Source organism: Coregonus lavaretus, assembly GCF_964263955.1.
Source record: "Coregonus lavaretus genome assembly, chromosome: 12".
NCBI classification, from domain to species: domain Eukaryota; kingdom Metazoa; phylum Chordata; class Actinopteri; order Salmoniformes; family Salmonidae; genus Coregonus; species Coregonus lavaretus.
The window spans coordinates 10,643,270-10,656,427 of NC_139999.1; the positions used below are offsets into that span (position 1 = coordinate 10,643,270).

A 13,158-nucleotide genomic window follows, 5' to 3' on the forward strand; every position below is an offset into this window, starting at 1 on the left:
GAGCACCTTACCGATCACTGCACCTGTACACAGCCCATCTGAAATTAGCCCACCCAACTACCTCATCCCTATATTGTTATTTAATTTGCTCTTTTGCACCCCATTATCTCTATTTGCACATAATCTCTTGCACATCTAGCATTCCAGTGTTAATACTATTGTAATTATTCTGCACTATAGCCTATTTATTGCCTTACCTCCATAACTTGCTACATTTGCACACACTGTATATATATTTTCTGTTGTATCTCTGACTTTATGTTTATTTTATTTTTTACCCCATATGTAACTCTGTGTTGTTTTTTTTTTTTTTGTTGCACTACTTTGCTTTGTCTTGGCCAGGTCACAGTTGTAAATGAGAACCTGTTCTCAACTGGTTTACCTGGTTAAATAAAGGTGAAATAAAAATAAAATAAAATATCATATCAATCAGAGATTTAAAAAATGAATTACACAAGCACATCTTCATATAGGATTCAGTCTCGTCATATACTGCAAAACCTCTGTTAGCCTATGTAACTGATATTCTCCTCTCTTGTGTGGTGCCAGATGAGCCAAAGCCTCCCGGTGCAGTGGAGCTGGAGCAGATTGTCCATGGCAAAGTCATTGTGTCCTGGGAGGCCTCTCCAGACCAGGAGCTGGACAACAGGCTGTATTACATGGTGGCCGAGCACGACTCCAGCACACGCATGTGGCACACTGTGGCAGACCGCATCTTTGACAACTCATATACGGCCAATAACATCATGCCTGGAAGGGAGTACCACTTCAAAATCTATGCCAAGAACGACATGGGCATGTCAGACCCCTCCATGTCACCCACCTGGGGCATCAACAGCAACAGAAGTGAGTTCAGCTGTCAGTTTAGGTTTGGGTTTAAGTCTCTTTTAACCAAGTTTAATCAGACAATGGATTAGCATTGTTGGAAACAAGTGGCCTTTACTGGAATCCATAAATATAATGTGACATTAGTCTCCTGACTTGACTGAGATGAAATGGAATGTTTTCCAAATCCACAATTATGCTTTACCGTTTAAATGTACTTTGTTCTTTTTTTCTATCTAGTTCCTATAAACACAAACACGCCAGTGGCAGTCAGCTTTGAGAAAGCACCGTCTGTCCTGGTCCCCCTGAAGGTGCACTCGCCACCAAAAGGATACCAGATGTACATGACCTGCGCCATCCGGGGATGCCCCACACCAAGCGTTACATGGCACCTGAACAACGTCTGCATCAATGGTGACAGCAACTACTACATCACCAACTCGTACGGCGTGTGCTCCATGTACATCCTTAGGGTCAGGCCCAAGGACGCCGGAGAATACAAAGTTGTGGCAGTTAACTCCTTCGGCAAGGCAGAGTGCTCCACTAAACTTGTTGTTAAAGGTAAGCCTCTGAAAAGACGTATTTCTATTATAGAAGTGATGTCTGTGTTGATTTGGATACAATTTTTGTGATTATTTCATTACTAATTTTCTTTATTTTCTCTCTTTGTTTTTTTTCTTCACAGACTAAATCACATTGATGAATTACCTTGGATGTTTTCTTCTGCTCTCCTTGATTCTATGTAGAAAAATATATTTATTTAAGGAATATTTGAATATGTTAAGTAATATTTGAATATGTTAGAGTTTTGGTACATGTATGCTGGATACATGACTACATGTTGTGTATTACTCATTAGTTATGTTACTGGCCAACTTATCTTCAGTTGTCTGACAGACTTAGCTAATATTTGTTTTTTTGTTCCATTTACTATATTGACTGAATTATTTATCTCAAATGATAAGTAAATTAAATTGAAGCATTAAGTCATTATCAAGAATAGCACAATCTTTTTGTTTCTTTGAGAAATTCAAAAATGTACTTTGGAAAAATACAATAAATACAGCAATTGGCATTCTGGTCTGATGACTTTTCCTTCAGGTGAATACATAATGTATAAGTAATATCTCTTTAGTCTTAATTTGATCACCCTGTTGCAGGAAATGTAAAACTTGTATTGTATTTGAGGTTTAAAAAGGCTTCTGAAGTTCGTAATTTCCACTTTGATATTTCAGACCTGATTTTCCCTAATGAAAAATATATCAACCCCTACAGAAATGTATATTAATTATAATCCACATAATAATTCACATTCGCTGTTGTTGCAAACTGGCTCAAATTAGGATCCTACATCTGTAGTTATTTCATTGATAGGCCTATACAGTATGTTATTCCTGAAACATTCTGAAATGACACAATGAACCTAATGGCCAGCACAGAGGCGCCAGATCCCGACATTTGAGATATTGATGTCATTACTGTGACCAGCAGCACAGCATTGTTTTCATATTGCAGTATGAATAGCGCTTGACTCAGCATGGTTCCAGTCATCCCAGGATTCCAATAACATCAAGCATCCTAGACCACGTCATCTATGAACGACCCAGCAGTTCAACATTCAGGCATTACGTGTCAAGTGTACATTTTCATTGCATTTCCAAAAATATCCACTTAAGCCCCTCAATAAATCATCTCTGAAAGGACCATAATTGTGCAGATATAGAATTAGTCGTTATTATGTCTCCGGCCAAATGACCATGAAAGGTTTGCTGGGAAGCCATTGAGGTTGTCATATCATGACTCACTCATAACCCATATCATGAATCACACACGGCTACAGTTACAGGTCACAACATATTTGTCATAACAAATAAGCCATTGTATCATACTAAAGTTATACGATCAGATTCCATCAAGTTCAGGACTTGCCCACTATGTCTTTGAGACTTCTATTTAATCGATGTGTTTCTGTTCAATGCAAGAGATGTGTTTGCAATCACAAATTGTGCTTCGATGCTATGCACTTTGGTGAATCCACCTCACCGGTATGGGTACCTTCCATTTAGTCAGTAGGGTCTAATGTCCAATTGCATTATTGAAAATCAGCAATGTTGTCAAGAACAATAAAACTCAATTTCCCTCTCCCAGTGTATTCTATTTGTATAGACAACCCCCTGAAGTTCAAACACATTTTTGTAATTATATGTAATGCTGTTGCTATATGAATCACGTCTGGTGAGCTTGACTACCCACATCCACCTGCAACCAGTTCTTCACCTCATTAGATCAACACAATACATCTTACAGTAATAACATGTTCATATTTCTTCTATGGTTTAATGAGGGATTGAGGAGGAAGGGTGATACTATTCTTATAATGATGTATGAACAAACAGGTGTTTTTGTTTTGTCCCGAGGCAAGGTGCTATGTTGGTAGACTGTCGCCCTGTTCACTGCCAGGTCACAGGTGTTTTATATTGTCTATGGGTGTGGGGCGGTTGACTGTCGCCATGTTGTCTGTCAGGTCACAGGTGTTTTATATTGTCTATGGGTGTGTGGCGGTTGACTGTCGCCATGTTGTCTGTCAGGTCACAGGTGTTTTATATTGTCTATGGGTGTGTGGCGGTTGACTGTCGCCATGTTGTCTGTCAGGTCACAGGTGTTTTATATTGTCTATGGGTGTGTGGCGGTTGACTGTCGCCATGTTGTCTGTCAGGTCACAGGTGTTTTATATTGTCTATGGGTGTGTGGCGGTTGACTGTCGCCATGTTGTCTGTCAGGTCACAGGTGTTTTATATTGTCTATGGGTGTGTGGCGGTTGACTGTCGCCATGTTGTCTGTCAGGTCACAGGTGTTTTATATTGTCTATGGGTGTGTGGCGGTTGACTGTCGCCATGTTGTCTGTCAGGTCACAGGTGTTTTATATTGTCTATGGGTGTGTGGCGGTTTACTGTCGCCATGTTGTCTGTCAGGTCAGAGAGTGACGTTTATGTTTGTCCTCCTGTCGTGCCTCTGAGTTTTCCCTGCTGTTAGGTCACAGCCTCTCCTTTCATGAGGCCAGTCTGAGTTGTCCCTGCTGTTAGGTCACAGCCTCTCCTTTCATGAGGCCAGTCTGAGTTGTCCCTGCTGTTAGGTCACAGCCTCTCCTATTCAAGCTGTCTGAGCATGTCAAGTCTGGTGAAACCTGTCAATTTGAAACCAATCCCCCCAGAGCCATGTACACGCACCACCTTGCCAAGACGCGGATGTATTTTTATTAGGTCTTGATCAGGATCAGTATGAGTCATTGAACTTGATCTAAACCCACTCACTGGATATTGATATTGGTATTTTTGTTATTGCTAAGTGGGAGAACCATATGCCACTTCATAATTAGACTAACTAGAATCACATGTTTTTTCCCTTCCAAATAAAAAGTCTCACATTCACATTTACAGGCCAATAAACTACATAGTTGAGCGATCGTGTTTCTGGAGACCTTGTGAAACAGCAAGTCTAAATCCTTTACGTAAATTATTAGCCCGTCACCGGGTTTGGCCGGGGTAGGCCATCATTGTAAATAAGAATTTGTTCTTAACTAACTTGCCTTGTTAAATAAAGGTTAAATAAAAACATAAAAAATAGCAGGTCATTACATGGCCATTGTGGAGCCCTAAATCCTCAGTGATGGAAAAAGTACCCAATTTTCATACTTGAGTAAAAGTAAAGATATCTTAATAGAAAACGACTCAAGCAAAAGTGAAAGTCACAGTAAAATACTACTTGAGTAAAAGTCTAACAGTATTTGGTTTTAAATATACGAACGTATCAAAATTAAATGTAATTGCTAAAATATACTTAAGTAACAAAAGTAAAAGTACAAATAATTTCAAATTCCTTATATTAAGCAAACCAGACGGCACCATTTTCTTGTTTTTTTATTGAATTATGGATAGCCAGGGGCACACTCTAACATTCAGACATTATTTACAAATGAAGTATGTGTTTAGTGAGTCCGCCAGATCAGAGGCAGTAGGGATGACCAGGGATATTCTCTTGATAGGTGCGTGAATTTGACCATTTTCCTGTCCTGCTAAGCACTCAATGAGTACTTTTGTGTGTCAGGGAAACTGTATGGAGTAAAAAGTACATTATTTTGTTTAGGAATGTAGTGAAGTAAAAGTAGTCAAAAATATAAATAGTAAAGTACAGATACCCTAAAAAAAACTACTTAAGTAGTACTTTAAAGTATTTTTACTTAAGTACTTTACAGACTTAGCAGTAAGGTGATGTGTATTACCTGTCATGAACTTACATGGAATGTCCGGATGAAATTTGGCATGCTTTTACTGATCTGGTGAAATGTCTAAGCTATGACAATGATGTCAGCATCCTGTCTACCTGGTATGTGTTGAGTACCATTTTACAGCTTTCAACTTGATCCCACAGTGATTGGGGGGTATTGAAGATGTTCTCCCACTTGCAGCATTCTCTAGGGGTTACAACTGCAGGGGTTACAACCCCACACCGGATCCCATCTCGTCAATATAATTATATTTACTAAATGACTACCCATGTGACTGCAGATGGGTCTACTGTAAGTATATGGAGCATTTCTACGTGTTCCACTTTATCACCTAACAAAAGGGGGGCGGCAGTGCTGAAATATCGGAGACAGCCAAGACAGGGCTAAAGGAGAGGAGCTGTGCTTAGAGGACTTACCACTGGGAGGTGAGTAATTTCTAGACTGCTGCTTGGTCTATTTGATCAGGGATGAACCTGGGAGGGCTTCCCACACACTCACCAGGGAAGAGTTTGTGCCATTCACTTAATCCTGTGGCTTGATATTTATTCAGTGGTTTAACTCTTAACACTGTATATCTCCACTGAGAGTTTTATATGAAAGACGAAGTAAACTTAGGTCTGGTGCATTTGAAATGGCAGAAATGTAAATACCCACTGGGCACAAACTGGTTGAATCAACATTGTTTCCATGTAATTTCAACCAAAAAATGATGTTGAATCAACGTGGAAAACTGATTGGATTTGAAAAAAGTGATCAACATCAGGGCATTTCATAATTTTTTCAATCCAATGACATTAGTTGACAACTGTAAATCAAAACTAGACGTTGAACTGACATGTGCCCAGTGTATATGGTCTCATATTGTGCAACCCTCCAGATCAGGGCTCTCCAAACCTGTTCCTGAAGTGCTACCGTCCGTTTTCCTAATCTAGCACACCTGATTCTAATAATAACTGGTTGATAAACGGAATCAGGTTAGATACTACTGAGGTTGGAGGGAAAACCTCTCCAGGAACAGGGTTGGAGAGACCTGCTCTAGATGTTCTACAGGTGTTGTTGACAGATGTGATTGAATGATACTCTTAGCTAACTGGTGTAGCCTCAGGTACTGTTCTGGCGTGGTCTGCACCATTTGAATATCAATTTATTTAAAATGTAGAATTGAATAATTGGGTGTGGAGAGTGAAGAATATTTTGCTAGACAAAACTTTAAAACTTAACTTTCAAGAGAAGATGAATGTTTATTAGGATTTGTTTGTAAATCTCTGTAAGTGTGAAGAATATCACGATCGATATTACAACCAATTGAAGACAATGACTTTTTTTTCAGGAATATCAGTATTTATGCTTTTAGATGATTCTTCTTTGTCTTTTTTTTTTGTTTAACTTTACGATTTTATCATTCCCTGAGCTGGAAAGGTTGCTAACAGGTCTTACATAATAATATTGGATATAATTGTAACCACAGTTTACAGAATTGTATATAATTCTATTGCATGGATAGGACGAACTAATAATAATAACTAGAGAATCTGTGTATTGTTAATATCCTTGGAGATTTAAAAATTATGTCCTAGGATGATTTGAAGTTCCTAGGTGCTGTTAGTTATTTTGAAAACATACATAGAGTTCTAGGGAACAACAATGGGAATACAATACATGGAAATAAGTCAACACAGGGCACTACATTCTTAGAAAAAAAAGGTGCTATCTAGAACCTAAAAAGGTTATTCGGCTGTCCCCATAGGATAACCCTTTGAATAACCTTTTTTGGTTCCTGGTAGAACCCTTTTGAGTTCCATGTAGAACCCTTTCCACAGAGGGTTCTGCATGGAACCCAAAAGAGTTCTACCTGAAACCAAAAAGGGTTCTACCTGGAACCAAAAATGGTTATCCTATGGGGACAGCCAAATAACCCTTTTGGATAATGGAAAGCATTACCACCATTTTTAAATTCTCTTTACTGAAACATTACTTTTTTTATTATTCAAGATTATGTTGCTATGATTGACATTATTACGTTCTGATAGACAGCGTGCCTATTGTTTAATGAGGTATGTGACCTATGAGCTAGCCACCCGAGGGTCACAAATGGATTGAGTAGGATCACTTGAAATAGAGAATCCCATAAATGTGTTTACCACTGGTTTAGGGTTACGCCTGACGCAAAACATATCAAATCAATCTTAATATAACTTTATTGGTCAGAGTGATCATTTTTGAAGGTCAAATATAATGGGGAACTGAGAGAGCAAAACCACACATTTCCCTAGGCCTTCAGTCCATACTTCAGATAACGTCCCATGTATCCTATTTTGTAAGACTGCTGGACAAGGACTTCACAACCCTATAATGAAAGACTTAGTAACAGACCATATTTTATTGATTCCCAAAATATTGCCAAAATCAGATTCTTGAGGCCCAAATATTGCCTCAATACCAAATTTGGTATTGGGGTGATTAAACTATTGGCACAGACATTTGGCTCTAGAGGTAGTCAGACTGAGTCAGTCAGTCGTCCGTCGTCATGTGAAGTTTCATATTCCCCATTTATAGTGCCAGCATCTCTTGGCTGACTGTCAAGGCTGTCTCGAGGCATGGTGATACCTCATGACAACCAGGACATGACATGATAAGAGGGATTCCGGTCTGCATGGATATGTGAAACTGAATGACCTCAGAATAAATAGCATTGAGTGACTGTCTAATGTCTTCCTAATATCCTGAGTATGTTCATGCACTAATCAAATCTCTAATTAATGTATAAATCAGTTTGTAAAATGTACCACAGTGGTAAGGTGTTATGAAAATGTATGAATCATTTTCTGAATTACAAAAGTATAACTTTTTGCAATGTTCTTTCAGCCATAAACAGCTTTCTAACTCTCTGAATTGGCCTACAACAAGTCCAGATATCAGTATGAAGATACCAGGGGCAACTGCACCCCCACCAGGGCAGGGTAAGTATCATACATAACCCTTGACCTTCTCTACCCTTTTGGCCAAAACATTGGTTACATTTGGTTGATCCAAATCACCCAATATCAAATATTACTTTTAGTTTAAAGGAGTACAGCAACATGGAAATTAAAGTTCTACTGCAGGGCTACACATAGAAATAAGAAGACAAGAGAAGTAAAAACAAATTTGATCAAACTTATCTCTATATGACCCCATAAGACCATCCTCTATCCATCTTCAAGTTCCCCCTGACTTTGTGCAATCTTTCAAGCTAATATGAGTGGGTTATTGCAGGCTAAGCCCTTTATATGATTGGTTAATTCAAGTGCCACAACCATTGGAAAAGGAATTGAATGAGAATAAAATGAAAAATGAATATATTGTACACTCTGGCCAAGTATTTGAAACAGACATCAACCGTTCGCTCCTCTGAGCATCTTGGTCACATCTTGCACATCCATCTTTGCATCTGTAAATCTCAAATCTCTTGGACATTATTTGAAGAACAAAAAACATCCTTGTACATTTCTAAACCAGATCTTGTGGGCATGTTGGTAGACATCAAACTGGCCCCTTTCTCATCTTGTCCAATGGTCCCAAGAACTTCCCTTCAAACAAGCAATACAAAGGTGCAGGAAAAAAAAAAATATATATCTGGAAAAGCAGTCATCCAGAAACATTACTTCATTTCATTCCATTTTAGTAGACGGTCTTATCCAGAGCGACATACAGTAGTGAGTGCATATATTTTTGTACTGGCCCCTGTTGGAATCGAACCCACAACAAGCGCCATGCTCTACCAGCTGGGCCACACAGGACAAGGTACTTGAAGGAAGAGATGGTAAAACTATCTCCAAACAATGCACCCCTGATAAGGATGACACAAGAGTGCGAATGTATGGACACTAGAGATACTCTAAATGAAATCAATCACTCTAAATAAAATCAACCGTCTCCGTCTCTCTCCTCTGGCAATCCATCTTTTATTTATTGGGACCACTGACTCCAGGCAGAAAACATATGGTAGCACTGGAAGATACCTCAAGATGAAGGCAACGTGTTTTGTAGGAACAGTCATTAGTATTGTGCTGTAAAATAGGCTTGAACTGGGGAATAGTTTAAGAGATTTCAGTAATACAACATGCGTGGTATTGAAGAACATTTACCCAACCAGCACCCTCTACCACATGTCCTGTGTCTGTCTTTTAGAATAAAGAATTCATTAAAAAACTTCAATTAATGCTTCAACTAAATTACAATTTGGATTAATTCAAGTAGTGCTACCTGTCCCTTTTTTTTTTTTTATATGTTGTAGCTATTCTTGTATTTTGTACACATTGCGTAGCCCACTGTGATATATTTTATTATATGTCTGCCAGTGTGCCTTCTCTGTCAGTGTTAAGCCAAAGCAGTGCCAGTTTGTCAGTATCTTAGTTCTATTGTCTGTCTCCATTCATGTGCTTAATACGCTTTTACTACCAGGAGATGACTGGGCGCCCCAGGGTCAAGGTAGGAAGGTTGATGTTGGGAAACTGCTGAAATGCACTTCAACTCAATGCATGCCATGTTTACAGTGATCATATTTTAAAGAACCACTCTGATTTTTAAAAAATCACTTCAGGGTGTGGCAGAAAATAGTCAAGTATGCTGAAGGAAATCAGTGCACGCATTATTGATGCTCCCGTACATGATACCCCATCCTCCAGATTAATGTGATTTTATGATGATCAATGTAATTGATAATGTAATTGATCATCCTGATTGTTACCGTAAACCCTGTCCTGGAGGGATGAGTTTTCTGATGTTGCTGTTTTTCAATTGATGTCACTAAGTAATATCGTATGGTAAATCAGCAAGGCCATTCAAACTTGATTACCAGTTTAACTGATTTCATAATTTTTTTAAGTGATGTGTGCGAGCAAATAAAATAAAAAATTAAAAAGTCTAGCAACCTTGTCAATAGATTCTAGCTTCTTGATGTAATGGCTAAGGTTTTTAATGGCAGTCACAGGGATCCGGGTTTGAGTCCCAGTATGGGATACCCCCATTCACCATTGGTGTCAAAAGTGGGATAACATCACTGAAAGCATGTCCTGGCCGAGTCTGAGGCACACTTAGCTATTCATAATCTGATAGGAAGTTGTGTATCTCTTTACTGGAAGCTTGAGGACATTATTTTTGCTATAATCTTGCAATTTTTCAGTACAACATATTTTATTTTCAAGAAATGTGAAGTGGGACATCCGTTAAACTGATAACTACATTTGTATGGCCTAAGATTAAGTGACAGGAAAATATTCATTTCCAGGGCCAGGGTTCATTTGAAATAAAGGATATGATTTGAATGACTAATGATACAACTATTTACTCCTTATTCTTCCAATATTATTCACTGGGGTTATGTATTCAATTGGTTTCCATGTGAAGCAATACATTTAATTAGAATTACATCCATTTTTCTATTTTCACTTTTGCTGCGGAAATGAAATGTTGACCTCTTGTGGAGGATTGGCTAAAATGCACCTTCAAAATCAGCCAACCAAAGTATTACAGCCCCATGTATAATATTGATGTGTAAGAGTGTACGCATTTTAAACTGGTGTGAAAATATACTGACCTACACAAAAAATTTATAATGGCGATGTCATCCAGGAGCATTACTTGATGGAACAGATGATAGATGGTAAATACAACACAAGAGATTGAATGAATGGACACTAAAGATCCTCTTAAAGAAATCAATAAAGTCTTATGAAATTTGATGTATGGAAATATTTTACAACCATCTCTGCCTCTCTGGCAAATCCATCTTTTATCTATTGGGACCAACACTGACTCGAAGCAGATTTCTTATTTTTTTTAAAATACAAATATGGTAGCAATGTGCTGGGCAGTGATAGTCATTACTATTGTGCTGTAAAATAAAATGTAGGCTTGAACAGGGAAATTGTTTTGGAGATTTTAGTACTACAACATGGGTGCATTGAAGACCTTTTACCCAAAGAGCACCCTCTACCACATGTCCTGTGTCTGTCTTTTAGCGATTTTGAGAAATGCCTGCTTCTACAATTAAATTACAATTAGGATTAATTCAAGTAGTGCTACCTGTCCCTATTTTTACCTTGTATGTTATATGTTGTAGCTATTCTTGTATTTTGTACGCTCTGTGTAGACCACTGAGATATATGTTAGCATACTGTATGTTAACACTGCCTTTTCTGTCAGTGTTAACCCACTGGGCACACACTGGTTGAATCAACGTTGTTTCAATTAAATGGAATAGACGTGTCATAAAGGAATGGACGTTGAATTGACATCTGTGCCCAGTGGGAAGAACAAGCAGTGCCAGTTTGTCAGTATCTTAGTTCCATTGTCTGTCTCCATTCATGTGCTTCATTCGCTTTTACTACCAGGAGATGACTGGGCGCCCCATGGTCAAGGTAGGAAGGTTGACATTGGGAAACTGCTGAAATGCACTTCAACTCAATGCATGCCATGTTTACTGTGATCACATTTTTTAAATAATAACTCTGATTAAAAAATCACTTCAAGATGGTGGAAAACCAAATTGGTGCAGGCATAATTAATGCTCCATACATCCGCCAGTGAAGATTTATGTTATTTGATTATTATCCTGATTGTTACTGAAAACCCTGTCCTGGATGGCTGAACTTTCTGATGTTGTTGTTTTTCAAATGATTAAACAAATTAACGTTAAAGACATCCGACTGTAAATTAGTAAGTGACGATACAACGTTCCTTTCCAGGACCAGGTTTCATCTAAAATATTAAAAATAAAGGATATGATTTGAATGAGCTACTAATGATCAAAATATTTACTGACGTTTTTGTAATATTCATATGTTAAACAAAATATTTTTCCAATATTATTCACTGGGGTTATGTCATCTATTTGTTTCCATGTGAAGCAATACATTTAATTACAATTACTTAAATCTTTTCATTTTCATTTTTTATTTTTGCTGCGGAAATGAAATCTTGACCTCTTGTGGAGGATTGGCTAAAATGCACCTTCAAAATCAGCCAACCAAAGTATTACAGCCCCATGTATAATATTGATGTGTAAGAGTGTACGCATTTAAAACTGGTGTGAAAATATACTGACCTACACAAAACATTCATGATGTTTTGTAATATTTCTCTAATTCAGGAATGTTTCTTATTTGTTGGTTGCTGTTTGGTCTTGTTTCTTCACAACAACTTTGAGCTGAGAGTATTTGTTTTCGGACTTCAACAGTGGCTATTAAAAGAAGATCCAGAGTCCCTGGAGTTATGATCACGCAGTATGTGGAGGAAATACCGGAGGGCATGACCACCCCCGACTTCACCCGCAAGCCCATCGCTTTGACGATCCAAGAGGGTAGGGTCCCTTTTATTGAATAAACTGACGTGCACGAGCTTGATTTCTGGGCAGGGGGGCACACTAACATTAGGTGACTTTCATTTATAATGCATTATACATATCTATGCTTTCAGGTAAATTAGCCTTTTTCAAAAGTAAGGTAAGCGGAGTGCCTACACCAAACATCACTTGGGCCAGGAACAAAGGCCCGCTGGAGGATCCAGTGAAGTATATCAGTAGATATGATGAGATTATGGATGAATACTTTCTTGAGGTAAGTAGGAGCAGCAAGCTAATGGCACGCACAACCAATTTCAACCCTTTAAATTGTCATTATCTAATAATTGTTTCACTGGAAAAACAAGTGATAGTGCAAGTATGCCAATGCAGGAGAAAGCCATGCTATTACATTTTTCTCTAAAATCACTACGCCTATGTCTGGTGTGGTATCGATCGAGTGTAGGGTTAAATCTCACTGCAATGTTGTCATTTCATCAGATGCCCAATGTAACAGCGGAACAAGCTGACACCTACAAATGTTTTGCTGCCAATGAATATGGAAGAGCAGTTTGCACTGCCACCTTGAATGTTATTGAGGGTGAGAAATTAATTGATTTAGGTCATTAGGATGCTTAATTGAAATGGCAGTGTTCACTTGCTAAAACAAATTTGCTATTACCAGTACTCATGAGAAAAATTATATTGTTTTCTATTTTCAGTTGGA

The 13,158-nt window shown here is 38.2% G+C and overlaps 1 protein-coding gene across 1 annotated transcript in view; it reads left to right on the forward strand.

Moving 5' to 3' along the window:
* The window catches only part of LOC311137816 (immunoglobulin-like and fibronectin type III domain-containing protein 1), a gene marked incomplete at its 5' end in the record, with an annotated part of 30,493 nt that extends 28,594 nt beyond the window's left edge, over nucleotides 1-1,899 (forward strand). The window contains 3 exons of the mRNA XM_084172415.1: nucleotides 550-846; nucleotides 1,066-1,386; nucleotides 1,511-1,899. Of these exons, the coding sequence (XP_084028541.1) occupies nucleotides 550-846; nucleotides 1,066-1,386; nucleotides 1,511-1,515 (623 nt within the window). The 3' untranslated portion in view covers nucleotides 1,516-1,899. The remainder of the gene's footprint in view (nucleotides 1-549; nucleotides 847-1,065; nucleotides 1,387-1,510) is intronic.
* Between the last annotated feature and the right edge of the window lie 11,259 nt (nucleotides 1,900-13,158).